Genomic DNA, 25,839 nt, shown 5'->3' on the forward strand with positions numbered 1-25,839 from the left:
GATTAAGAGGGGTTACTTTTGGCTTGTTTCAGACAGAGGCTGAACTGAGGGTCTGCATGAAGAGCCAGAATAAGTTAACTAAAGTTTGTTGTTTATTTTTAAACTTTAGATCATCAAATATATTCACGTAGAGCCCCAGAATATAAATATAGACATAGAAATGTGCATGATATGTCCCCTTTAAGACAACCTGTTTTAAACGGGACCCTAACCCTTGTGTTGTGCTTTCAGCCAATGTGAACGCAGCATTTTAATGGCATTGTGTCAGAACTGAAACTTTAAAAAGAAAAAGTGCCGACAGAAGAGAAATACAGATCAATAAAAGAAAGTAGAGAATATTGTAATGAAATGCGGCACTCTTGTGTAGTTTTTCCCTCTTGGGTCATTTGATTTGAAACATAATAGTTTTAAATTAAGGTTTTTTTTGTTTGATACTTTGGGAAATTTTGTTCAGTTATGGAGAAATTTAATCTCTAACTTTCTGCTGGTTGTTAAAGTTTGACTATGCAGCCTAGTGAAATATCTGCCAGTGAATATTTGTATTTATTTGCTTTTAATACTGTTGTGACATCACAGTTTGTTTCTTAAGTGCCTTAAGATGGAAAATTGCCGAAACCCTTTTCACACACTTTAAAAGGGTTAGGCAATATAATAATAATAATAATGATATATGCAGCTTCAGCCATTTTTCAGTCACTTTTTTTTTGACAGACTGCAGAAAAAACATTAAGTTGTGTTATTGGGCTGTTTTGAGCCGCTCTATTTAAGTATCTTCCTCTTTTTTGTAAGTTAATGGATGAACAAAGCTGAATCTGTATATGCAGACCTGAAAATAAACATTTTTAAGATTAATGTCCAGAAATCATAATTCTGAGGTAAAGTCCATATTTTGAGCTCATCATTACACTTCTGTGTATTTATGCTATGAATGAGGTTTTTCTTTATGAAGTGAATGTGTGAGCAGCCTTTTTGTATTCTTGCTATTCAAAGATGTAAAAACATTTTATAAGAGACAATATAATGTTCCCATGAATCTGATGCAGGGTTTATTGAACCTTATTATTTGATTTTGACCTTGATCTTGAATTTTTCATCAATACATCGTCAACTGGGTTATTGTTTTCTGACCAGATCGGTGTTTAATTTGTAGTCTGTGAAACTTTATGATGCTATTTTTGATCCCAGAGCAATTTCATCTCCTCCGTTACTGTTAAGAAACTTCTGCTTTTTGGTTTTAATCAGGTTTTATTCTGCAGGACTGATTATCTGCCATATTTCTGTCTGTCGTGTGTTGCTCTGCCATGTGTCAGTATGACTTCATCAATAAATACAAATGCCAAAGTTCAAACTCTGTTTTATCAAATATTCTGAATCCAAATCTAAAAATGTGTTTTTAATCACCCTCAACTGACTCAGCTTGTTTCAGTCTTTCAGGTTTTCAGAGTCGAACCCTTCGTACAACACAAAGGCAGACGCTGACATTAAGAGACTTTAACATTAAGACAATTCTGCAACTAACAACTATTTTTTATTTTGGATTCATCTGCAAATATTTTCTAAATTAATTGATCCATTTATATGAATCAGAATGTGTTAAAGCCCAAGTTGACTCATATAAACTGCTACATTTAACCCTCCTGTTGTCCTCGAGTCAAGGAAGGAAGGGAGGAAGAAGGAAGGAAAGGAGGGAGGGAGAGAGGGAGGAAGGAAAGAGGGAAGGAAGGAAGGAAAGGAGGAAAGGAGAAGGAAGGAGGGAAGGAAAGAGAGAAGGAAGGAAGGAAGGAAGGGAGGAAGGAAAGGAGGAAGGGAGAAGGAAGGAAGGAAGGGAGTAATGAGGGAGGAAAGGAGGAAGGGAGAAGGAAGGATGGAAGAAAGGAAAGGAGTAAGGACGAAAAGAGGAAGGAAGGAAAGGAGTAAGGAGGGAGGGAGGAAAGGAGTAAGGAGGGAGGGAGGAAGGAACGAGGAAGGAAGGAAAGGAGTAAGGAGGAAAGGAAGAAGGAATGAAGGAAGGAAAGGAGGAAGGAAAGGAGTAAGGTGAGGAAGAAGGGAGGAAAAATTGAAAGAATAATGAAGGAAGGGAGGAAAGAAGGAACAGTCAAAACAGACGGGGTCAGTTTGACCCGGGAGAACGACACGAAGGTTAAGTTGAGTTCACAGGTTTTAGCTCTGGTGAAATCGATCTCAGTTGGTCCATTTTGTTTGTTTGTCTCCATGGTTACAGCATGCTGCGTTTATGTGCCGGTGTGTCATATCTGGCAATCTGAGGTGTTGAAATGGGCGTCAACCTGATCTCACACAGGAATACAAAATGTGTTAAAATGATGCGCCAGGTTGGACGGGTCGAATCACACACTGGCCAAAACCAAAACACACACAAGAGAGGAGAGTAGTATTATAGCCGCAGAAACCAGTATGTTCACTTAATGTCTAAAAATACATCAGTTGCTTTATGAGTTAGAACAATAAACATATTATATATTGGTCCTTTAAGTAATAGTCTAAAACTGAAATATCTGTCGGCAGAGACAAGCTCAGTGCATCTAGAGCTCGTCAGTGTTTGCTTGAAAAAGTAACTAAAACAGTAAATTAACTAAATTGGTTTCTGATTTCTCCGTTAATGGACTCATCATTTAACCTTTGTGTCGTCCTCCCGGGTCAAATTGACCCCGTCTGTTTTGACTGTTCCTTCCTTCCTTCGTTTCTTCCTTCCTTCCTTCCTTCCTTCCTTCCTTCCTTCCTCTGTCCTTCTTTTCTTCCTACTTTCCTCTGTCCTTCCTTCCTTTCCTTCCTCCCTTCCTTCCCTCCTTCACTTCTCCTTTCCTTCCTTCTTCCTCCTTTCCTCCTTTCCTTCCTTCTTTCCAGCTTTCCTTCCTTTCCTTCCTTCCTTCCTTGACTCGAGGACAACAGGAGGGTTAAGGTCACATGAAAACACTAATAGGACTTCAAGTTTCTATTCAAAGAGTAGATAACAGCCGTATCATCACATAAAACAGTTACTGTCATTCATTTTATGAGTCCATAATCTCTATTTTATTAGAACGTTTCATGGAAATAACTCTAATTTAGTATTTATCTGCATGGAAAGTAAGAATTTCTTCAAAAGACTTGTTTCACTTAAAGTCAAGTTAATATCAGTTTATGATTTATTATTTCACATTGTTGGATGTTCAGCTTGACTTTCTGTCGACTAACAAACGTTTAAAGCCTCATTTATCAGCTCTGAGAGACCACCGCAGCTAATATTAGCTAATTATTACTGAAAACAAAGTTCAGCTGAGGCTAAATGTTAGTTGTATATTTAGTCATAAATCACAGTACTGGACAAATTTAAATCTTGACCTGATGATGCTGCTGGATGAGAACACACTGCAGACATGTTGACCTGACATTAACAATGTCCCAGTAATCCCAGTCAGTGAATGAGCTCGATACCAGAACACTGGAACTGGCTCAGCTAAGTAAAGTGCAGCAGCTGTGATTTTCCTGCTTTGAGAAGTCAAAATATCTTCCATTGAAATCATTTGATTCATCCTCAGTTGGACATACACGTCGACAACAATCCATCCAACAGTTACTGAAACATTTCACTCAGAAATACCAATGTGAACCTCATGATGGCGCCAGAGGTCCTCCATCATAAATCTCTCTTTAACTCCTGGATGGATTTTATTAAACTTTATACAACGTGTTGGACAGAGTGACCCTGGCAGTCTGAGGGCATGACTAAAACCCTCAAGCAATTAAATGGATTAGTCTTGAATTATTGTAATTAGTCTAATAATTAACAACAAATCTTACATTTCTTTCCTGGAAACCACTAAGGATTTAAAAAAAGAAGAAGACATATTTAATATTTAATAATTGATAAAAGTAGGAAGATGTCATGAAAAGTTCCCAAATATCTGCAACTGACAACGGCAACCCATCAACTTCATTGATCATATTTATTATATGACATCAGCAGATTAAAATACATGTTTATTATGTACATATATGCAACAGGGGTGATAAAGTGCCAAATACCTTTTCTTCTTTTTCTTTTATTTTTATACAAAAACTAAAACAAAAAAATCAACTTGTGGAAGACCTTCACACCCTTTTTTTTTTTTAAGCCTGGTCCCACAATTCATTGCTTCATGGACGAGTAGCCACCTTGTAGGAGGAAGGCTGAATTGCTCAGTGCTGGTCGTCGTGGTAACAGTTTGGCACGATTCACCCGGGAGGGGGGGTGAAAGGGAAGGGGGGGTCACAGTCACAGACTTGGGGAGTCGTGAAAACCATTGTGATGGCATGAACACTGTTTGGGTTTTGTTTTGTTTTTTTTTGTTTTTTTTTAAATAACATGAACCGACATCGACACATACAACAGGGTCAGCCTTTTTTAATTTCATCTTTAAAAAAAAAAAAGCTGCACCGGGTCCAGGTTTTTTTTTGTTTTGTTCTTACAGTACCGCAAACGACAAACAGTGGTTTTTAAGGTTAGTATGTGAGGAGGTTAAACTGCTCCTAGCCCAGAGGAGTCACACACGGCACTCCTGATCACAAGTGGAAAGTTTTTTGTAGTAAATAGAAGACGACAGACTACACTTTCCAGACCTTTTTTTTGTCATTTTTTGCATTTTTTTGCTTATTTTGTCCCCCACTCCCTCCCTCCATCCATCCCTCCCTCTCTCCATCCCTCCCTCTCAGAAGAAGTTGACATTCTTATTGACGGATCTCATAAACGAGACGATGGGAAGCGGTCCGTGAGATAAGGAGGACAGGCACACACTTATTTGCATGTTCAAGGTTTTTAAGATTTTTCAGGCGCTACAAAAAGTCGTTAAAACTGCCCCACCACCCCTCCTGCCCCCACTTTTTAAACCCCCCCTTGGTTTATTAGTTATTACCCCCTACGGCAGTGATGAGTGTACAGATATCAGGTGATGAAGACTCGCTACCGGCTGATTCTCGATGGAGAAGGCCGTCCCCTGGAAGGCGTTTGTTAAAAACTTACTTAAAAAATGTTTTAGCTGTGAAGTTTTGAGTAGCGGAGTGTAACGCCGAGCCTTCAGCCGTGAGAGCGTCACATGACCAAAGTTGGACCACCGAGCACGTTATCCGGAAAGAAGGGACGTCTATTCATCCTCTTCATCCTCTTCCTCCGCAGTGACGTTATTGACCGTTGCAGCCTCTCCTCTTCCTTCTTATCTCCTCTTTTAAATGAATTTCCTCTCTGATCTTGTCAAGTTTTTATGCCCTAACTAACTCTCCTCTCCTTCCTCCTCCTTATCTTCATCTTCAGCTGCCGCCTCCTCTTCCTCTTCCTCTTCTGCTGCTTCTCCTGTCTCCTCTTCCTCGATCACATTTTCCTCTGCTTCTCCCTCTTCCTCCTCTGCTTTCTCCTCTGTCTCCTCCTCCTCTTGTTCTACATTTTCCTCTGTTTCTGCCTCCTCCTCTTCCTCAACTTTGTCCTCATCCTCTTCCTCTCTCTCTATCTCCTCCTCTACATTCTCCTCAGTCTCTCCTTCCTCCTCCCCCTCGCCTTCCTCTTCTCCATCCATTCCCCCTTCTGTTGCCTCCTCACCTTCATCCTCTTTTTCCTCTTGCTCATCACCCTCCTCTTCTTGCTCCGCTTCATCCTCCTCATTTCCCTCTCCTTCCTGATTTTGCTCGCTCTCCTCCTCCTCTCCTTTTGTCTCCTCATCCTCCTCCGCTGCATCATTCATTTCCTCTCCTCCTTCCGTTTCATCCGTCTGCCCTCCTGGGTTCTCCTCCTCTTCTATCTGCTCCTCTCCGCGCTCTTCATCCTCCTCTTCTCCCACCCTATCTCCAGCCTCCGTCTCCTCATCTTCGTCTTGGACTCCATTCTGTTCGCTGTTGTGATTCTCCTCGTCTTCTTTCTCAGTTTCGACGTGGTTCTGCTCCTCGAGGTTCGGCTCTCCATCCTCGCTGTCGTCGTCGTCGTTGCAGCTGTCTTTCTGGCCTTCAGCGTTCGTCCCGTCGCTGTTCGTCAGGTGGATGTGGTTGTGGTTGTTGTGTTCCAGGTCCTCCAGGGTGAGTTCGAACTGGAAGCGGTCGTGCTGGAGGTGTCTGTCCGGTGGAGGCGAGGGAGACTGAGGCATCGTGTTCAGGTACCACTCCCTGTTCTCCTCCAGCGTGTCCAACAGCTCTTGGGCGTCTGGGTGCACCAGGTCGGCCCACGTCTCCCACAGCGGGTGGACGATGTAGTCGATGAAACCCACCTAGACGAGAAAGAGAGTCACACAGTAAATACAGTAGATGCACCATAAGGATACTTGGGGAAATGCATTTACTTTCTTTCTTACATAAGAAAATCAGAACCTCTCTCTTATAATATTGTTTAATACAGAGCTAGCTTAGCTTAGCATAAAGACTAGAAACAGGGGGAAACAGCTAGCCTGGCTCTTGGTGTTGAGTCTCTTTAAATTAATTTGAAGAGTGCGGTTCAGATCTGCTCTATGGAAAGTGTCTTCAGATGACTATTTTTGTGATTTGGCTCTATATAAATAAAGATTGATTGATTGACTATCGCCTCACAAAACATGCAGGTTAATTGGTGACTCTAAATCGCCCGTAGGTGTGAATGACTGGTTGTTTGTCTACGATATGTTAGCCCTGTGACGGACTGGGAGCCCGTTGAGGGTGTACTCAGCCTCTCGCCCAGTGTCAGCTGGGATTGGCTCCAACCCTGCTCCTGGAAAGCTACTGCCCTGCAAATTTTAGGTATCTTCCCACTCTAACACACCTGACTCTAATAATGAACTCGTTATCAAGCCCTTTGACAAGCTCCAGCTGCTTGTTAACGAGTTAATTATTAGAATCAGGTGTGTTAGAGTGGGAAGATACCTACATTTTGCAGGGCAGGGTTGGAGACCACTGATCTAGAGGATAAGTGGTATGGAAAATGAATAAATGAATGAATGTTTCTAAATTCTAGTTGTTTTTTAATTCTCTTGTGTTTTTTGCTTCCTCACCTCACTAAAAGTTCCTCCCTTCATCCTACACCCTTTTCGAACATTGAGTGGTTATTATTTTTGTTGTCTTTCTACATTTCTATTTTGTTTTCTACCAAAAGCTTTTCTTTTTTTATTTTAGCATATTTGAAATGAACAAACTAAGGTTTGAACTGTGAAAAAATGGCTTAATGGGGCGTTATGTATACGGTGACTCCAGGAAATCATTGCACTTAGCCATGAAATAGTCCTGCGTCACAGACTGTAAAGCCATAAAAGTTTCATTTTTGCACATAAGCTTTTTTGTTTAGTTTTAGTTTAGGTTTTTTTTTGTTACCTTTAGAGAAAGCCAGATTAGCAGTTTCCCATTGTTTATAGTATGTATGCTAAGCTAAGCTAACTGTTCTCCAGTCTCTTGTTGGACTGATAAATGATTTTGGTGGTATCGATCTTCTCAACTAACTAGCGAGTAAGAGCATTACCGGAAATGTTGAACCATTTCTTTTAAAGCACAGAGAAATCCGACAGGCCCCAATAACAAACAAACAGAAGAAGTACAAGTACAGAATCGGTGACCACAGCCTTGACAGAGAGAGATGTCACTGTTTAACATCACGGAGATTAAAGGAGTGATATATCTGTAGCCGCTGCCAGTTGGACACAGGGGGGAAAAAACCCAAAACATTTCTCATATGAGTATCCAAAACACAATAACAAAAGAATTAATGATGCCAGAGTTTATCGTGAGCTTTTCCAGGCATGGTTACGCTGCCAGATTTATGAAAGGAAAAGGGTTTTTTTTTAATGTTGGGAGACAAAAAAACTGCAGCGCAACCACTAGCCAAGTCCGTCTCTTCCTGTCACAATACCAAACTAAATAAACAGACACATTAAATTACCATTTAGCTTTTATTAAAGGCCCAATCAGTATTATTTAATCACATAAATCTGAGGTCAAATCAAGAGTTTGATTTAATTATACTGTAGAACATTTTGCATATTTGCATGTTGTTGTGTTATATGTGCCTTGAGAGGTGACCTTGAGTGCTTTGAAAGGCGCCTCTAAATAAAATGCATTATTATTATTGATTTTAATTAAAAGTTATACGCATGTTTTGCAGCTGCTTTTAATATTAATGTTATGTTTCAATACAAAGACTTATTGGTTATTAGCAGGTTCAAATAAACTCATTGCCTTTCTGTTTAATAAGAAACACTGGTGGCAAATATGCTAAAAACAACTTTTTGATACAACACAGCATCCCTGCAGTAAATACTATTTTAGGTTTTGAGTTTTATTGGCTGCTGAAGGTGTTGATTCAACTCTTAACGGTCATTTTTCCAGCGAGTATCTTTGTGTTTCTTGGTTTAGTGTTGGTACACATCTATTTATGACATCTGTTCCTCTTTGCCAATGCAGCCTTCCTGTGTGGCAAAACATTATGAAATTTGTTATTTCCCTCACTTCACTTCCATATTACACATCTTTGCCGTGTTTCTGAATGACACATCAGCAAAGGTCTAGGAAAGAAAAAAAGAAGTCCAATAACACATCTGCCAATCTCACCATTAACAGAAGTTTTCAGCTTTACCAAACAGCTTCTTATTTCAGGGCTGTTGCATCACTAAGTGGAGATATTTCTGTTATTTCTCCACCTCCTGTATGACTAACCCTAACCCTAACCCTAACCCTGTATATGAAGAAATGTATAAAAGCCTCTGACTGAGAACTAATGTAACATCCAGAAGATATGCACTTTCTAACTCATCATGAATTTGGATTTATAGCTTTAACAATGATGCAGTTAATGGGAGAGAGAGAGAGAGAGAGATGGTAAATCTAGAAATCTGATGAACTCTGGTTGTATAAATGATGCTTTTGGTTATTGTGGTTTCAGAACTTTTTGATTACTTTCTTTTTATTTTGACAATTTTGTTCTTGATTTTATTGCAAGTTTGTATTTTCTACCTTTTACTTAGAAGTTATTTCACGTATTTTCTGATCTCTACGTGTGGCTCATTTAGTTTCTTCTTGTCTTATTGATCAGTGTGAACCCCAGGGAGACTAGTGACCAATTTGTGGACGTTGATGGGAATCCAAATAAGGATAATAATTACCTGACTCTTCTCCACAGAGGCGGTGTGTTTGTCACACATGGCGCTGATCTCCATGCCTCTTTCTCGCTCCTTGTCACCCTGTCGAAAGAACTCCTCCATGATCCTCTCTGTCCACTGTCTGTATAGCGATAAATGCTTGGTGGGGTTGCTGAGGTCTGCGCAGTGCACCATGTTCCTTAGTACCTACACACACACACACACACACACACACACACACACACACACACACACACACACACACACACACACACACACACACACACACACACACATTAACAATAGATATACACACATATCATGTCCTGTGCAGCCATACTGGTCTGTGTAGATGGAAACGTACCTGTATGCGTTCTGTATAGTGATCCAGGAGCAGCACACCAGAGCTGGTCACCTTCTTGGTCTCCACCATCGTTTTCAGGTCGGCCAGCAGCGTCATGTGTTTGGACATGTCTGTGGCCAACACCTGGAGACAAAGAGAGAAAGAAAAACTATGAAGGAAGGATAATATTCTGCTCTTATTTCTCTTGTTTTATTTCCTTAAACTTCTTTTTTGTTGATAAAAAGCCGTCACAGTAGCCGTCATTATTGTTTGAACTCGTCATTTAATGTCTTTCTACCGCTCTCTTGTAATTTATTGTGAGCAAATGTATCAAATAAATAAAAGACTAAAACTCAATTAACCAAAAGAGAAACAAAAGTAGGGGTGAAGAAGGCCACAGAAGTCAATTAAGTCTAAACAGGGGATTTCACTTTTAGTTTAAACCAGTAACTACAACTCAAACAGCACTTTGTAATAAATGGTTAAAAGTTTTGTCCATATTTCAGTTTTGGGAAGAAATCCAGCTCTTACACTATCTGAGATCATCAGCTCATTATTGTGGAGACTCACAGAGAGACCAGAAATTCTTGGCTGTCATGTTGAAAAGTTTTCTTCAAAACACTTGAATTAAAAATGTGTTATTTTTTATTAACTGTTTTAATATTTATTTAACAAGCAAACACTGAAATTAAAATCTCTTAATGAAGAGCGCCCTGGTTCAAGATGTGTAGCAACAGATTACAGCATAAAAAGATGACATTTTATCATCTTTAACCCTTACATACTGTTCAGGGTCAAATTTGAGCCATTTTTTACAAACGAGAGCTGCAGGTACCTGAACGCCTCACCTCCTCCTCTGATGGAGGCTCAGAGAGGCTGCAGGTACCTGAACGCCTCACCTCCACCTCTGATGGAGGCTCAGAGAGGCTGCAGGTACCTGAACGCCTCACCTCCACCACTGATGGTATGCATATTTCTTTTAGCCTGACTTATCCTAATGTGATGCACAGTATACAAAAATGGAAATAAAATGCATCATTTTAAAACATTTTTGTGCAGCTGATACACATTCTTTGTATATTCAAATGTACAAAATAAAAAAAAACTCCATTCAAACATGATGTTGTATTCTTCATATTCTTGGATCATAAAATAGTGTCTTTTTTCTCCATGAATAAATAAAGAATACACTCTCTGACATCTCTAACATTTATTAACGACTGATGGGGAGTTTATGAATGTGAATTGGTGTGGAGACTAATTATGAGTCAGCATGTAATTGTTAAATAAATAATATAAAACATCACATCCTAAGAGCCTAAGAACACAAGCGCAACCTAAAACTAATCAATAATGAATGAGACCACTTTAAAACTATCACATGATAAATAATGAGATTTTCATGGCATTTGCAGCCAGAGGACCGCTGGGGAGAGAGTAGCCAGAACTACGGCACTAACCAGAAATAGCTGGGAAGAAAAAAAAAAGATAAATTAGATTTGTTAGTAATATAATTGGTGAGGAAGGAGAGGAAGAGTAGCTGCTTTGTCATAAGAAATATGGAGCGAGTGATGAAATGTGTGCGCTGTATTTGTTCTACAGTTTGATGAAATGGAAAACAAAATATTAAAATAGCTAAAGGAGGAGTTAAATAAGTTCTTAACCCTCCTGTTGTCCTCGAGTCAAGGAAGGAAGTTCGGAAGGGAGGAAGAAGGAAGGAAAGGAGGAAGGAAGGGAGGAAGAAGGAAGGAAAGGAAGAAGGAAGGGAGGAAGAAGGCAAGGAAGGAAGGAAGGAAGGACGGAAGGGAGGAAGAAGGCAAGGAAGGAAGGAAGGGAGGAAAGAGAGAAAGAGGGAGGGAAGGAAGGAAGGAAGGAAGGAGGAAAGAAGAACAGAAGGAAGGAAGGGAAGGCAAGGAGGACAGAAGGAAGGGAGGAAGGAAGGGAAGGAAGAAGGGAAGGAAAGAAGGACAGAAGGAAGGGAGGAAAGAAAGGAAGGAAGAAGGGAAGGAAAGAAGGACAGAAGGAAGGGAGGAAGGAAAGGAAAGGAAAGAAGGAAGGAAGGAAGGAAGGAACAGTCAAATCAGATGGGGTCAATTTGACCCAGGAGGACGACACAAAAGTTAATTGAATATGAGATGTGTGAGATGTGTGAGAGGAGGACGAGGCTCTGACCATGTCGATGACGAGCTTGCGAAGGCTCTGGCGCTGTCGCTTGGTGAGGTTCTGAAAAATGTCGCAGTTCTCCTGGTGAAGGAGCTTGAAGCCAACGGCGAGGTGGTGGTTCTCCAGGACCGACTCATCGTTATACATCAGGGCCAGCTCGGAGTCTGAGGGACAGAGGACGGAGTGTAAGCACAGTTAATGTTAATATCAAGACATATTTCACCATTTGTCTCGTCTCGTCTCGCTCACTAGTGTTGATGAGGAACTGATTGGAAACTCCAGGATGGTCGACGTCGTGGATAGCTGCAGCGAAGAGAGCAGCGAGGATCTCCAGGTCGGTGAAGACGGCCTGGAAGAGGGACAGGAAGGAAGATGAGTTCAGGGAAGCAGAACAGCTCAGCGACCTTAAGACTAATCATCAAGTTCCTTTATTTCAGGAGGACACATAGTTTGAATAAATCAGGTTTAAATAAGATGTAAAACTGACACAAACTAATGACAATGTTTCAATATGTTCATTTTATATTTGTCTATTTATGCTTGACCCCTTTTTTTTTCTTCGTTTAGTTTAGCCACTCTCTGAAACTCACTCTCCAAATCCCTCCGTGACCGAACTGACATAATCAAATTAAAATCACAAGACCCACCTTTTCAAATCCGCTTTTAATTGTTTTGTTTTGATTTAATGTTTTCTTTTAATTGTTTTGTTTGTTCTGTTTTGTTTCTTCTTCTTCTCTGCATTGCTTTTATTAATTGTGTTTTCATTTATTCTATATGGTTTTATTGTTTTCATTGTACATGATTCTGTATAGCGAGTTTTGTTAAAAGCACTCTATAAATAAAATATATTATTATAATTATTACTATTATTATTATTATTATTTTATTTTGCTTAAATGGTGTTTTTTGTAGGCTATTATATGGAGCACCATGTAAGATCAGTTTAGAAAGGTGCTATAGAAAAAAAGCAATTATTATTATTATTATTATTATTATCATCAATATTATTATTATTATTATATCTTTTTTATATTATTATTTAGTTAATAATGTCACTGTCAGTGTAAAACTAACGCTGCTGTAGAGCGACAGATCCAGCTGTTATAACCTGATGTTAGCCAGGAAGTAAGAAAAATGAGAGGTTTTATATATCAGTGTTATTATTGTGTTATATTGGCGCCAAAAGCTCTTAATTTAACCTCAAGTAAACCACACGAGTACAACTTGTTAGATTTGTAACGTTATAACAGTTTGTCATTACGCTGACATGATGTAATTATAATGTCGCTGCACTGAACACTTCAGAAAGACTAATTACAGCGTTCAGAGCCTTTGAGGTGTTTCCACTGGAGGATTTTCCCACCAGAGCACCAAGATCCTCCAGAGGAACTTATCTCAGGAACTAAGAACCAGGTTCATGATAGGGCTGCTCGATTATGGAAAAAATCATAATCACGATTATTTGGGTCAAACGATTTTTTTTACTTTAGAAACATGCTGCATTTATTGTCCATTCAGCTTAATTAATTTTCTCTCCTAGCAGCAGCCTTTTATCTGCCGCTTAACGCAACACACAGCAGAACATGTTTGGAGATATTAGAGCTGAGCTGGTTACCATGACGACAGTTCACACGTCACTTCCTGGTTTTTAATAATTAGTAATTAGTCAGTAAACTCAGCATCGTCTGACACAGGCTGGAAACTCTGCACTTCTACTTACAGTTAAAACATTTCGCCGTGTGTTTCAGCTTCTGTCAAACTAACGGTGCTGCGGTGGCTTCCTGTCTAAGCTTTTCAAAATAAAACCTTTGTTATTGAGCGCTATCTCATTATTATTAAAAAATCGTTTCCCCTCGATTTTATTAGTTTTGAGATCGTTTGGCCCCTAAATCGTAATCACGATCAAATTTCGATTAATTGAGCAGCTTTAGGTTCATCTGATCATGCAACCAGTGAGAAATTAAGAATTAAGAAAATGATGACAACAAATGAGTAAAAAAACATCACATAACCTGCTTTTTTGTATTTACTGTTGCATGAGTTGGATGTAATGAATGAATGACTGAATGAAGAAGTGCAGAGGAAGAAAGTGAAACTGAAACTTAAGAGCGTCTTCCTCCGCAGTAAATCATCTGTTGAGTGTTTGATGGTTATTTATTTCTGCTTTGCATGAAACAATCAGAAAATAATGTTGGAAAGCTCAACTTAAAAGTGTTTTTAATGTTAAAAAGGGATGATTATGCCCTCCCCTCGTCCTAATATCGATACTAGAGTACTTCCTAGTTTTATGAATGAAGTGGTGCTCTGCTCTCGTCAGTGATGGTCAGCCCTACAAACTCCGCCTGCGCTTTTGGAGAGTAAAAGCCCCTCAAAGCAGGGACTTTTTGGAGGGTAAATTTATCTTTCTTTTAGCCCCTTTGGAAAGTTCCTGCAGTGGAAACATGGCTCTGGGTAGTTTCTCTGGTTCCAGGAACTTTTAGATCAAAAAGGGGCTTTTGAAGTTTCTTTCTGACAGCGTTATAAACAGAAAAAAAAAGTTTTATTTTTATCCACGCCAGTTTTCAGCTTTATCTATGTCAGCTTTATGTCAGCATTCAATAAAGAGAGTTATGATCTACAGTTGCTTTTCGCCTTTGTCTCTGAATGTGACTGATTTATTGATTTGTATGTTACTCAACCTCTCTGTTAAGTCTGTGATGTGTTATATACACTATTAAGGGTTCATTTATGTTTATTCACTGTGGTTAGGTTATAAATAATATCCCAGCTTTGGTAGAATAATAAAGTTCTGTTGTGATGTATTTGATTGTGTATTTTGGTCATGACAAACAGAAGATTAGCATTTTTTCCTTGGTGGACCCGGGTAAGTTGGGTAGCTAAGTTTTTCCAAGCTCAAACCAACTTGTGTTACTCTTGCACCTTTTTTTAAACCAAAAGTAAGACTGAATGTTCATGAAAATGTCAAATGGTGCAACCACAAAAGAATGATGAATATGAAATATTTTAACCACCTACAGTGTATTTAAGTGTATTTATACAAATAATTGCTTATTTTTTTAAAATTCATACATTTACGTTTATTTTTAAATTTTAACCCTATAAAATTTGATTAAACCACATGGACAAAAAAACATAATTGACCCTTACACAGGCACACTATCAGGATTCGCTTCCCTTCAAAAAGGAAGTAAATCATAAAATTGTCGGTGGAAGACTTGGTTTAAAATTAGAGTAAGAGTTGAGTTACGCAAGAAGTGGTTAGGGTTGAGGTTACAGTTTAGGCAAGTCTCCAGGAAGTTAATGTGAGTCAATGTAACGTCCTCTGAAATGTGTTTGTGTGTGTGTGTGTGTGTGTGTGTGTGTGTGTGTGTGTGTATAGACACGTCGACATACATCAAGGGCAGGTGTGGAGAGGAGAACGTGCGTGGACTGGGTGACATCTGCAGCATGTAGGCTGTTGTGGTACGCTACGTTTCCATGGTAATGGTCCTCCAGGGTCATCACATAAGTGACAAAGGTGTCGACTGGGATACGAAATGTTTTCAGCAGCTCTCGCTCCTGAGCAGGGAGGAGAGGAGGTATAGCTTTAACTTCACATACACTTTGACAGGAGTATATCAGCAAACCTACAAACACTTTAGGTTGCAATGATTCTGCAGAATACACACATGCACACACACACACACGCACACACACACACACACACACACACACACACACACACACACACACACACACACACTAATGTTTTATACCTGGAAGATGGCATACATGATGCAGCTGAGAGGTCTGTTGTTGGAGAATTCTGCTAATCTGAATATGTTAAAACCCCACTTGTCCAGATCATCCAACTCCTGATTAAACACACAAACAAAAATAATACGAATTATTGAGTCAGAAATATATATATTAAAAAATCTTAATCAACAAAATACGGTCATTAAAAGCTTAAATTCCTCATCTCATGCACAGATTTATCAAAATGACTGCCATTATGGATCTCTTATGGACCTTATCAGCAAAAGTAGTTTGAATCCCATCCTGAGAAAAGATACCATAACTAGAAGTCTAGTAATTAATTAGGACAAACATGAGCCAACACAAGTAAGAAATATACTCTAAATGTGTATGTGAGGATTTATCATCATGTAGATTTTGGGTCATACATCCAGCGTCCAGCTTCTGTCAGTGAGTCCTGCTGCCTTTTGAACAATGATCACACAGCAGACATCCCTTTTATGTTACTCAAAATAACCTCAATCCTTCAAACCAGGTGTGCCAGAGATGTACCGGGGGAATATCTGCGGCGTCTTTCACTGAATGAAGGGTCGAGTTTCTTAATGACAGGGCATAAAAAATGTTTTTCAGAGGAGCTGAGTTGCATCTGATTTATGTCGTGCTAAATGAAGACTCAGAATCATCGGAGACAGTCTCCGTCCTACTGCTCAGCTTTCCAAACATTTGGTGCTACAGACTGGATGGAAGTAAACAATGAGGCGCCGAGCACAAAAAAAAAAAAAAAGCAGAAGAAAAGAAATAAGAAAAGACTGAATGTGGATTCCAGTTTTATGTGATGCAGACATGGAAGTACAACATTATATGACGTTTTAATCTAAAACATCCAGTGGCTTAACTCTGAGTAGAGAGTAGCTGCCCTCTTAAAGGAATAGTTCAACATTTCCTTTCAGAAATCTGCTCAGTGGCTTTCCTACAGAGACTTAGATGAGAAGACTGATATCACTCACAGGTTTGTGAAGCTGAGAACAGCAGGTGATTAGCTTAGCTTAGCTTAGCATTAAGATGGGAGGCAGGGGGAAAGAGCGAGCCTACCAGCACTTGGAGGTCAGGAAGAGGCTGCTCTCAAGCAACAGTTCGGCACAAATTTGCCTGTAAAACCACAGCTTGTCCTTTTTACACTTCACTTTTGGATTAAACAAACAAGATAAAACTATCAAACCTTTGGAGCCCAACTACCTGCTTTGAGTCTTTATACTGAGCTAAGCTAATCACCTCTAGTTATATATTTAATGTACCCAAGAATGTTATACGTCTTACTCTCTGCAAGAAAAAATGAGTGTGCATTAATCCAAAAATGTCAAACTATCCCTTTAAAAAAAAAGCTTCTTGTTGATTTTCCAGTAAAATGTGTAATAAACTCTTCTACTATCATATTCTATTATGTTTTTATCAAATGCAGGTCCTGCAGGGAATCTCCTGTTTCAGTCCCCCTGATGTGATGTCTTAACAGCAGCGCCTCAGCAGTAAATCACTAAAACAAGAAGTGTAGGCCGCAATTTTCCCCACAACGCTGAAGTCAACAAAGGCGCCAACTTTTTTTTTTCTTTTCTTTTTTTTTCTTCCTGTGCACAAGAGACAACTCGAATCATTCAGTGTGCACACAACACAGTCCAAGTCTGAACAAGGCTGATTTGTATAACTTATCTTGTGTGAGCCAGAAAAAAAAACAGACAGACAACAAGACCTTGGCAAGCTCATCCTCGTGGTCTGTGTTGACACCGAAGCGAGGCATTGAGGTGCTGGAGAGGCTGGAGCTGTGAGACAGTTTCCTCACTCCGCTGATGTGACTCATCGGTTTGTCTTTCAGAGTAGGAGACGGGATTTCCACTTCGTTCTGCTTGTCTACAGATTGATGGACAAACACACACACAGAATGATTCATTGTTTAGTTTTTTTATTAGGAAAAAGTCTTAAATGTGGTCCAGACCGCAATCAGATTGTGGTCCCACTCACCCATGAAGGTGCTGGAGATGTATTCAGACACCTGGTTACCGGAGCGACTCATCTCTGACAGGTGGGACAGCTCCCTGTTCAGCATCCTCTTAAACTGTGGCAGAATGAGAGCAAAACAGAGATATGAGTCAGTCTGATATTTCTGTGCTTGCGTGTCAGTTTTGATTGTGAGATTGTGTATCAGAGGAGTAATAATCAATAATCAATTATACAGCAGGTCTTTTTTTGGATTTGGGGGAAATTAAATACGTTTTAAAGTTTCAGTAAAACTTGTTGCAAACTTGTAATAAATAGTATGGTAAAACTGTTTTGTCATATTGGTGAAAATAAGAATTTAATTATACTTTTAAGGCTCACATTGATAAATATGCTTTACAATAATAAAAAAAAGATAATTAATTTGTTTTTTTCACTGACATTTATGTTGATGACCTCTTAAATTTGGCTATTAAAGTTTTGACAAAAATGCACTTACAACTTAATCAATGTTTTATCTTTGACAATGAAAGTAAAGTAATGATCAATAAGATATATAGATAGATAGATAGATAGATAGATAGATAGATAGATAGATAGATAGATAGATAGATAGATAGATAGATAGATAGATAGATAGATAAAACTCATAATAAATCAAAATAATCTATCTTCCATTAAACACTATGATGCTTATATAGCTGTGATAAGCACATATGTCCAGATATCATTATAATATGATTTATAGATGCTGGCATACCTTGTTGGAGGCCATTTCGCTGACGGAGCGGTGTGTCTGAATGGTCTCCAGCTGGTCTAAGCACCAGTCCAGCTCCTCCAGTGTGTCCAGGGCGAGCTGCTGGTACTGTTGGTCTGATAGTGTCGCCCTGGGACTCGGACACAGTCCACCCAGAGGAGACCGCCTGAGAACAGTAGCAACAGTTAGTAAGACTGGCAAGAAACCAAAGATTGGCTTAAGCTAGCTGCAGAGGTGACACAACACTTTTTAACTAGCAAAGTTTGAAATGGTTAAATAAATAAGTAGTCATCACTCTGAGGCTGCAGGTGAATGTAGTTAGATACTGTTTTAGTGAAAGAGTTTACATTAAGTTATGTTATTGTAGTCCCAAAATGTGTGTCATGAGTGTGATGTGAGATACAAACTCCTGTCACAATAACTACTTTTGTTGGGCGATATACTGTTTAGTTTAGTTTAGTTTATTTGGATCCCCATTAGCTGTTACCCAGGCAACAGCTACTCTTCCTGGGGTCCAGGTAAACATACCATTCACCATCTTAAAAGACTTCAATAAGCCTTAAAGGAGCTTGTTCCCAGTACTCCTCAGGCTCAGGCCTTCAAACTGTGAGGTTTAACTACTACTAATCTCTCATTGAGTTTTAATTTATTAGTTTGGGGTACTGTCTCAGAAATAATCACGATAAACAATATTATTGTCATTTGAAGATCATTTTATACCACTGATATAATGATAATATAATAACATAATAATGCAAGGGGGGGGGGGGGGCGGGGGAGTGGTAATTATTGTGACAGGCCTAATGAACAGGTAGAGGTAAAGTCAAACTACCTCATTCCCTTTTTAGACAGAGGACAACATACTGTCATAATGTGCATAAGTGAGATATTTCAGTGCTATAGGATGATACTGACTTGACTGTCGGCGTGGAGACGTTGGCAAGAACGGTGAAGTTACTCCGTACCGATCGCAGACTGGCCAGTACCTAAATCATCACAGTATCACAGGATATATACAGAATTATTACAGAATAATTTACTAAATAATACACACAACACAAGACTGTCAATAGTAAGTCTCACTTGAGCAAAAGGTGTGACAATAAAGTCCTCTCCTGTGTGCCTGAGAGAAGAAGGGACAGAGAGATTTGACAAAGAGAGAGAGGGAGGGAGTAAAGGTGAGAGCCGTATTTCTCTTGAAAATATCAACATATTGGCATCACACATGCACACTCTCTCTCTCCCTCTCATTCAGTCTTGATGTCTCTCACCCTTCGCTGGCCAGGGAGGAGTTACGTGAAACGGTCTTGGGCGACATGTCGTAGTCGGAGTCAGAGCGGTAGAGGAAGGACTCTCTTCTCTGGCCCTGGGGGAAGGTATGCAGGGTGAGGCCTGGACTCTGTGAGCCCAGAGGGGTGTGACCCGGAGACACGCCATTTTCTGCTTCGTAACTGGAACATGAAGAGAAAAAGGGGAAAGATTGGATGATGAGAGAGGAAAGCTTTCTAGTGGAGGATGAAATTGGTGTAAAGTGTCATCGTGCGTGAACCTGTCAGTGTCTGCTTGTGTGATGGAGATGCGCGGTGGGATGCGGAGGGGAAGAGTTGTGGGACGCGGCACGTTGCTCAAGACCTCCGGTGAGCGAGTGCGGTCACGAGGGCGGAGCCAGCAGGGAACCTGAAGAGTTAGAAAGGTATGAGAGCACAGAGGATAGTAGATACCTGTCAATTTATCGATATACAAGGCTGGAGCAACTACCTCAAGAAAGCCCAAGTTCACTGTTATCTGGTTTAATATGACTTGATTCATTACAAATGTTTGGGGGATATGCAACATTAACTCCAGTCAAGTCAAACTTTTATTTCCTTTATTATTTAATGGGCCATAACACTGTGTCTGCAAGTTTTGGATTCTTAACTATAAATCATGTTTTTATTTGCTGACTATCTTCAAATGCATACCATAAAGTTTTAAATGTTTTAATGTCATTTTTTCAACAGTTGCAGCTATTTGTTAACATACTTTTACATAAAGTATAAAAATCAACTAACAGTCCTTTTTACATGTTTTAGTTTAGTAAAGCAGCGTAAGTGCAGCATTGTTCAGCACAACAAACTCGAAAAACATACATAATATATACGTATATACAAAAACAGAGCTCAAATTATATTAAATATTGGACTTAAATTTGCCAGATTGCCAGATACACAACTCCAAATGAATGCTAATGTTGTATTGTGTTTGCTGGGTGTTTATTTGCTGTCATGTTCACTACAACAGCTTTGTAAGGTGATAATAAGTCAATGTTGTTTCAGCTTGTTCTGCTGAATAATGCTGCATTTACGCTGCTTTAAGTGAATCAAAACTAAATGTAAACATGCAAAAAGGTCAGTTAGTTGATTTTTATACTGTATGTAAAAGTATGGAAACAAACAGCTGCATACATATTAAAAAAATACATTTAAAACGTTTATTAAAAACTTTATGGTATGCATTTCAGGATACTCAGCAACAAATATACATGATTTGTAATTAAGAATCCAAAACTTGCATACACAGTGTGATGAACCTTTAAATAATAAAGGAAATAAAACATATTTTTAATGTATTTTTGATACAGTTGCAGCTATTTGTTTCCAATATGAAAATCAATTAACTGACTTTTTTGCATTTGGTTTAATTTTTATTCACTTAAAGCAGCATTAGTGCAGCATTGTTCAACAGGACAAACTGAAACAACATTGACATATGATCACATTGTAAAGCTCTTGTGTGATGAATATGTTAGCAAACAGTTGCCTATTTACACGCCTAGTAAATAAAGCAACAGCAGCCACAACATTAGTGCTGGTTCTGTAATTCGTGCAAATTTAAGTGCAATATTCAGTCTAATTTCAGCTCTGTTTTGGTCATCACCAACTCTGGAGGGAAATATCCGTCTCTTTATCTACTGCTTCAGCACTAAGTTCACCAGCTAGTCCCTAACTTTGTCTGCCATGGATGCTGAGCAGGTAATGTACAGTGGGGAGCTTCTTTCACTTAAAACAGCTCCCTGCTGCTAGAAGTGACGCTGATAAGAGTCCGGTGATAATTCTTAGTCACCATGAGAGACCTCTTTAATGTACACACAGTCACATCATCTTTTGTTAACATAAAAATATTGATTAGTGCAGTTTTAAATTGTTAGTGCAGTCTTAAATTCTACCTAGTATTTTCTCAGTGTTACATTACCAATGCTTTACCTCATTATGACAGTATAACTTTTATGAATTAAGCAACTCAACTAAGTCATAATATTGTACAGACATGAATGAAACCCAGTGGATTTGTGCAAAGGGAGAAAAACACAGACAGTAACATGGTGTTCAAAATGCTTAGCTGTAATATACAGTTCATGATTTATAGTAAAGCATGCTACATCACTGGTAAGGTCCTTAAAGTATATGTTGCATTAACATTTTAATGTACAATGCTCTTGAAGAAAGTATTGTGTACTTGGAGGCAACAGAATATGTGATGCACAAACAGGATGAGTGGTTGTTAACAGGAGCCCACGGTTCATTTTTACCCCCCAAGCGTGTTAATGTGCCCATGTTTCCTTCCAGTACCTGGAGACTAGAAGAGAGTCTTCTGGTCCTTCCTCTGCGTAGCTCGGCCCCCAGTGTGGCTCCGGACGTATAGGATCGGCTGTAGCGAGATGACTCCGCCTTCTCCCCAGCACCTGTTATATTTGTGTCATTGCCCTGTGAGACAGGAAGGGGGAGAGCGGGTGAGGGGAAACAGAGACAAAAGATAAAATATGAATGATGTTTTTTTTTCTTCTTCTTTGTAAATAAAAAATAATATTGTATATCCAATAAAAAAATGAAAATAAAGAATTCTGGGTACATGCAGTTGTCCTTTCGTCTCACTTTACCGAGCCCTGTTAATGTACCTTGTGGAAAATCTGATGAGTAAAAACAAAAAACAGAAACTAAACCAAAAAAAAGATCATTGTATGTGTGTTATGTGTGCATGTGCGTGTGTTTGGATATGTGTGTGCGTGTCTGGGATAAGGCCTCTACAGACTGAGCTCTTAGAGGCTGATCTGCACTGCAGTACCGTAGCAACAAAACACTGGGGGAATGGTAGCAGTTGCTAGGCAACAGTGCCGTGTTGCTTCCATGCTGCGTTTGATGTCGTCCAGACCCAGATGTGATGTGGAAAGATGCTCTCATACACACAAACATACAGTACACACACACACACACACAAATGTATGGGCACTTGCTCAGCATAATCAATAAAAAAGCGGTTTGAATAATGCATGTTATTATGTCCTTCAGCCAAGACGTTACCTTTAAAAGAAAATAACTCATTTACATAGAGCACTCATTTAGCTGGGGCTCATTTACATAGAAGACTGTGACTGACTGAGTTGTTCACACTATGAGAGTGGAGGCTGGAGGATACAGACTGTCCACTCCGGCTTTTGAGTGCGTCCACAGACCTTGACGACGAGAACAAAGGGAGCCCTGGATGTGTGAAAGTCACGGGGTTTGTATGTCATAATAGGCGTTCAAGAAAACATGCATACATAATCCAGTCTGCTGAGCCTGGTGTTTAACTAGTGACAGAGATTTTTATGTTTCTCAAGTATACATCCCTGATTTGTTTATACTCCTCACCTCTTCTCCAGTCACCGACAGCACGCTGCGGCTCTTCTTCATCCTGATTGGCTCGTTCTGGGCCCCAGGGCGGAGCGTTCCGGAACCCAGGCAGCAGAGCAGGTGGAGAGCCAGGACCGGAGAGGTCAAAGGTCACTGCAAGGCCAAACCGGGGTCAGACCGGGTCACTACCGGCCCCCATTGGAGCTGACTCAGCCAGCCAACCGCCTCACCTCACCTCACGCTCCGTCCACACCTCAGTCTTCAGATGGCTGAAACCGGGCGTCCTCCTGCCGTGAAACGCTAAAGATGCATTTATGTGCCCCTCTAGAGGTTCCAGGTTCAGTCAGAGGTTGATGACCTTTGTTATGAGCTGTTGTTTTTTCACACAAGTGAAAAGTGGAAGAAAGAAAAAACAGAAAAGAAAATCCTTACTCCATTTTAGTGTAAGCGAGCAGTTTGTGGGGAAAGATATCTGCCTGCATGTTGTCCTGCTTTGGCCAGACGAGCCAGTGCGACATCCCAGTCAGAGCTCATGATGCAACTGTTGTTATACTCAAGAAGAAATCCTTTCTCCAAGTTTTCTGAGACACTTATCCAACATGGAGTATATGCATGTTTCCCAGTTGTAAACCTGCTCCCACATGAATGCAGTTTTCCAATAATTAAGAATCCAAAATCCAGAAGGTTTGTAGGAGAATCTGCTCCAGGTCTCTACTGTCTCAGGTCAGGTTTTCAACGGTCTGATTGGTCAGCTGGATCCAAAGTCTGCATAGGGAAAAATGTTGTGTATGATTGGCTTATATGAGAAGTCCAGATCTCAAAACTGCAGGTTTGATGTGTCAGGATCCATGCTCGTGTTTCCTCTTCAGTTGAGTTTCCCTGTTTGAAAGCAGAAATTAAAGAGTTACCAGAATTTCACAGCTAATTTGGTCTTTGAGTCATCTTTCCTGCCTCGTTTCAGAACTCACTGTCCTGCTTTTATGTAATTAATTAATTTGGTGCATCATCAAATATGAGAACATTCTTTCCCTGTGTATATACAGTACTACTAAGTAATGCAAATCATCTTGCAGTTGTATTTGGGTAAAAAAGATCAATTATGTATCCCAGTTAAAAGCTCCTGTATGGAAAAAACACTCAAAACTAATAATCATGATTTCAGAACCAAACCTGCAAAAAGTGGTAAAACATGAAGAAAGGCTGTCATATCAAAATGTTTTGATTGTCGTGGCCACGCAGGACCTGCGTGTGGCTAATTCCGAGCAGATACTGCAATATCAAAGCTCTGTGATGTTATATAATTACTCATAGCAGTCCGAGCTGACCTAATTTCATTGGATAGGACAGATTCAGCATATCAGATTCTGATTGAGCTGGTACACAGACAGATAGTGGTGGAGACGACTTTTACCAGGGTCACCAAGAACACACCCACTCAATGAAAGCAAACATCAGAGCCTGCACACATTCACAAGAGAAGGGGGGGGGGGGTGTCAGTGTGGAGAAATCGACAAATGCATAGTGACACAGTGACATATATATGCACAGACAATGAGAATTTTGAGCATACACACACAAATAAACCATGGCTGCCACCAGTACCACCTCCACTACAGATAAAGCAGCTTATAAAACCAAGCAGCAATGCATCAATATGCAGCTCAACTAGCAGCAGCTTGCTCTTCTGCTACAAAACACCCAAATACATGAAATAAATAAATATATAAATAAATAAATAAATAAATGACACACTGACACCATGCATACATGAGGACAGCCCTGCCATCATGCTTGTGTGCACACGCACTGTAATAGATATGTCACACACACACACACACACACACACACACACACACACACACACACACACACACATGAACACACACACACACACACACACACACACACACACACGCACGCACACACACACACACACACACATGTACACACACACACACACATGTACACACACACGCACACACATACAAACACATTCACGCTGACAGTCACAGCCTGCAGCATGTAAGAATAAAAACAGGCTCACCTTGATCGCCTCAAGATCAATGGCAAGATGGGCTGGACCTCGTCTTGCTTTCACTTGTCTCCTTCCCTTCCTTCTTCCCCGCTCCCTCTGTCTCTCTGCAGACTAGCAGTGTGTCACCACGGCGAGGGAGAGAGAGAGAGAGAGAGAGAGAGAGAGAGAGAGAGAGAGAGAGAGAGAGAGAAAACACTTGGCGTCTTCATGAATATCCGCGGCTTCACCACCAGCTTCCCTCCCCGTCTATCCTCTCCCTCTCTCTTACCACAGTGGTCTCCCCCAACCACCCCCACCATCACCACCACCACAGCCTCCATGGAGAAGCCCATCTCCCCTCCCCTCCCATCTCATCTCCTCCCCTGTAGTGTGTCCATTAATCTCATACAACAGCCTCCGCTCCTCCTCTCCCCCATCGGCACCCCTGCCTTTTTTTTCTTTTTCTTTTTTTCTTTTCTTTCTGGCAATGCCCGTCTCTCTCTCTCTCTCTCTCTCTCTCTCTCTCTCTCTCTCTCTCTCTCTCTCTCTCTCTCTCTCTCTCTCTCTCTCTCTCTTATTAGCAGCCACACGCCGATTCTGTGCTTCAACAGTCAGGAGTCATTTCTCTCCATCATTCACACCCACACACACACAGCACATTTTTATTGTAGTGCACCACTCATTCTAAATAATCACAATAATGACTCTCTCTCCAGTTAGTCACTCTCCCTCTTTTCTTTTCTCCCATTTTCTATCGACTGTGTCCTTTTACAGTCATTCAAGGGCATACTGAACAATTATCCATGAGGAGCAACATGTTTTTGTTTTTTTAATTTATTTATTTTGGACTGTTTGGTGCAAATATGTACATGGATGAGCTGGAGAGCAAACACCCACAAAGCTCTATTTTTGTGTTTAACCTACACTTAGTGAATTTAATCCATTCATAACAAAACAGACAGTAAAGGCTGCAACTACAAATTGATTTTCATTATCAATTAATCACTCACTTATTTTCTTGAATAAGTAATTAATCATTTAGGCTGTAAAAATATCAGAAAATAGTGAGAAACACCAAAGATTAAGTGTTAAAATTACTATGTTTTTGGCTGACAAAGAGTACAAACCTCACATAT

General features: G+C 39.9%; 1 protein-coding gene across 1 annotated transcript; it reads right to left on the reverse strand.

Annotated features, from left to right (window-relative positions):
• Positions 1-5,243: 5,243 nt before the first annotated feature.
• LOC128367551 (cAMP-specific 3',5'-cyclic phosphodiesterase 4B-like) lies at positions 5,244-22,818 on the reverse strand. Its single transcript, XM_053328142.1, has 17 exons — positions 22,708-22,818; positions 21,649-21,783; positions 19,590-19,717; positions 19,312-19,491; positions 19,124-19,163; positions 18,956-19,026; positions 18,044-18,206; positions 17,308-17,401; positions 17,039-17,196; positions 15,312-15,410; positions 14,950-15,114; positions 11,806-11,905; positions 11,566-11,720; positions 9,415-9,537; positions 9,075-9,257; positions 6,034-6,224; positions 5,244-5,298 (listed from the first exon to the last, which is right to left on the reverse strand). The coding sequence occupies exons 1-17, from the start codon at positions 22,747-22,749 to the stop codon at positions 5,244-5,246; spliced, it is 2,082 nt and encodes a 693-aa protein (XP_053184117.1). The 5' UTR covers positions 22,750-22,818.
• Positions 22,819-25,839: the final 3,021 nt, after the last annotated feature.

This window comes from Scomber japonicus, chromosome 2 (assembly GCF_027409825.1).
Source record: "Scomber japonicus isolate fScoJap1 chromosome 2, fScoJap1.pri, whole genome shotgun sequence".
Lineage (NCBI taxonomy): Eukaryota > Metazoa > Chordata > Actinopteri > Scombriformes > Scombridae > Scomber > Scomber japonicus.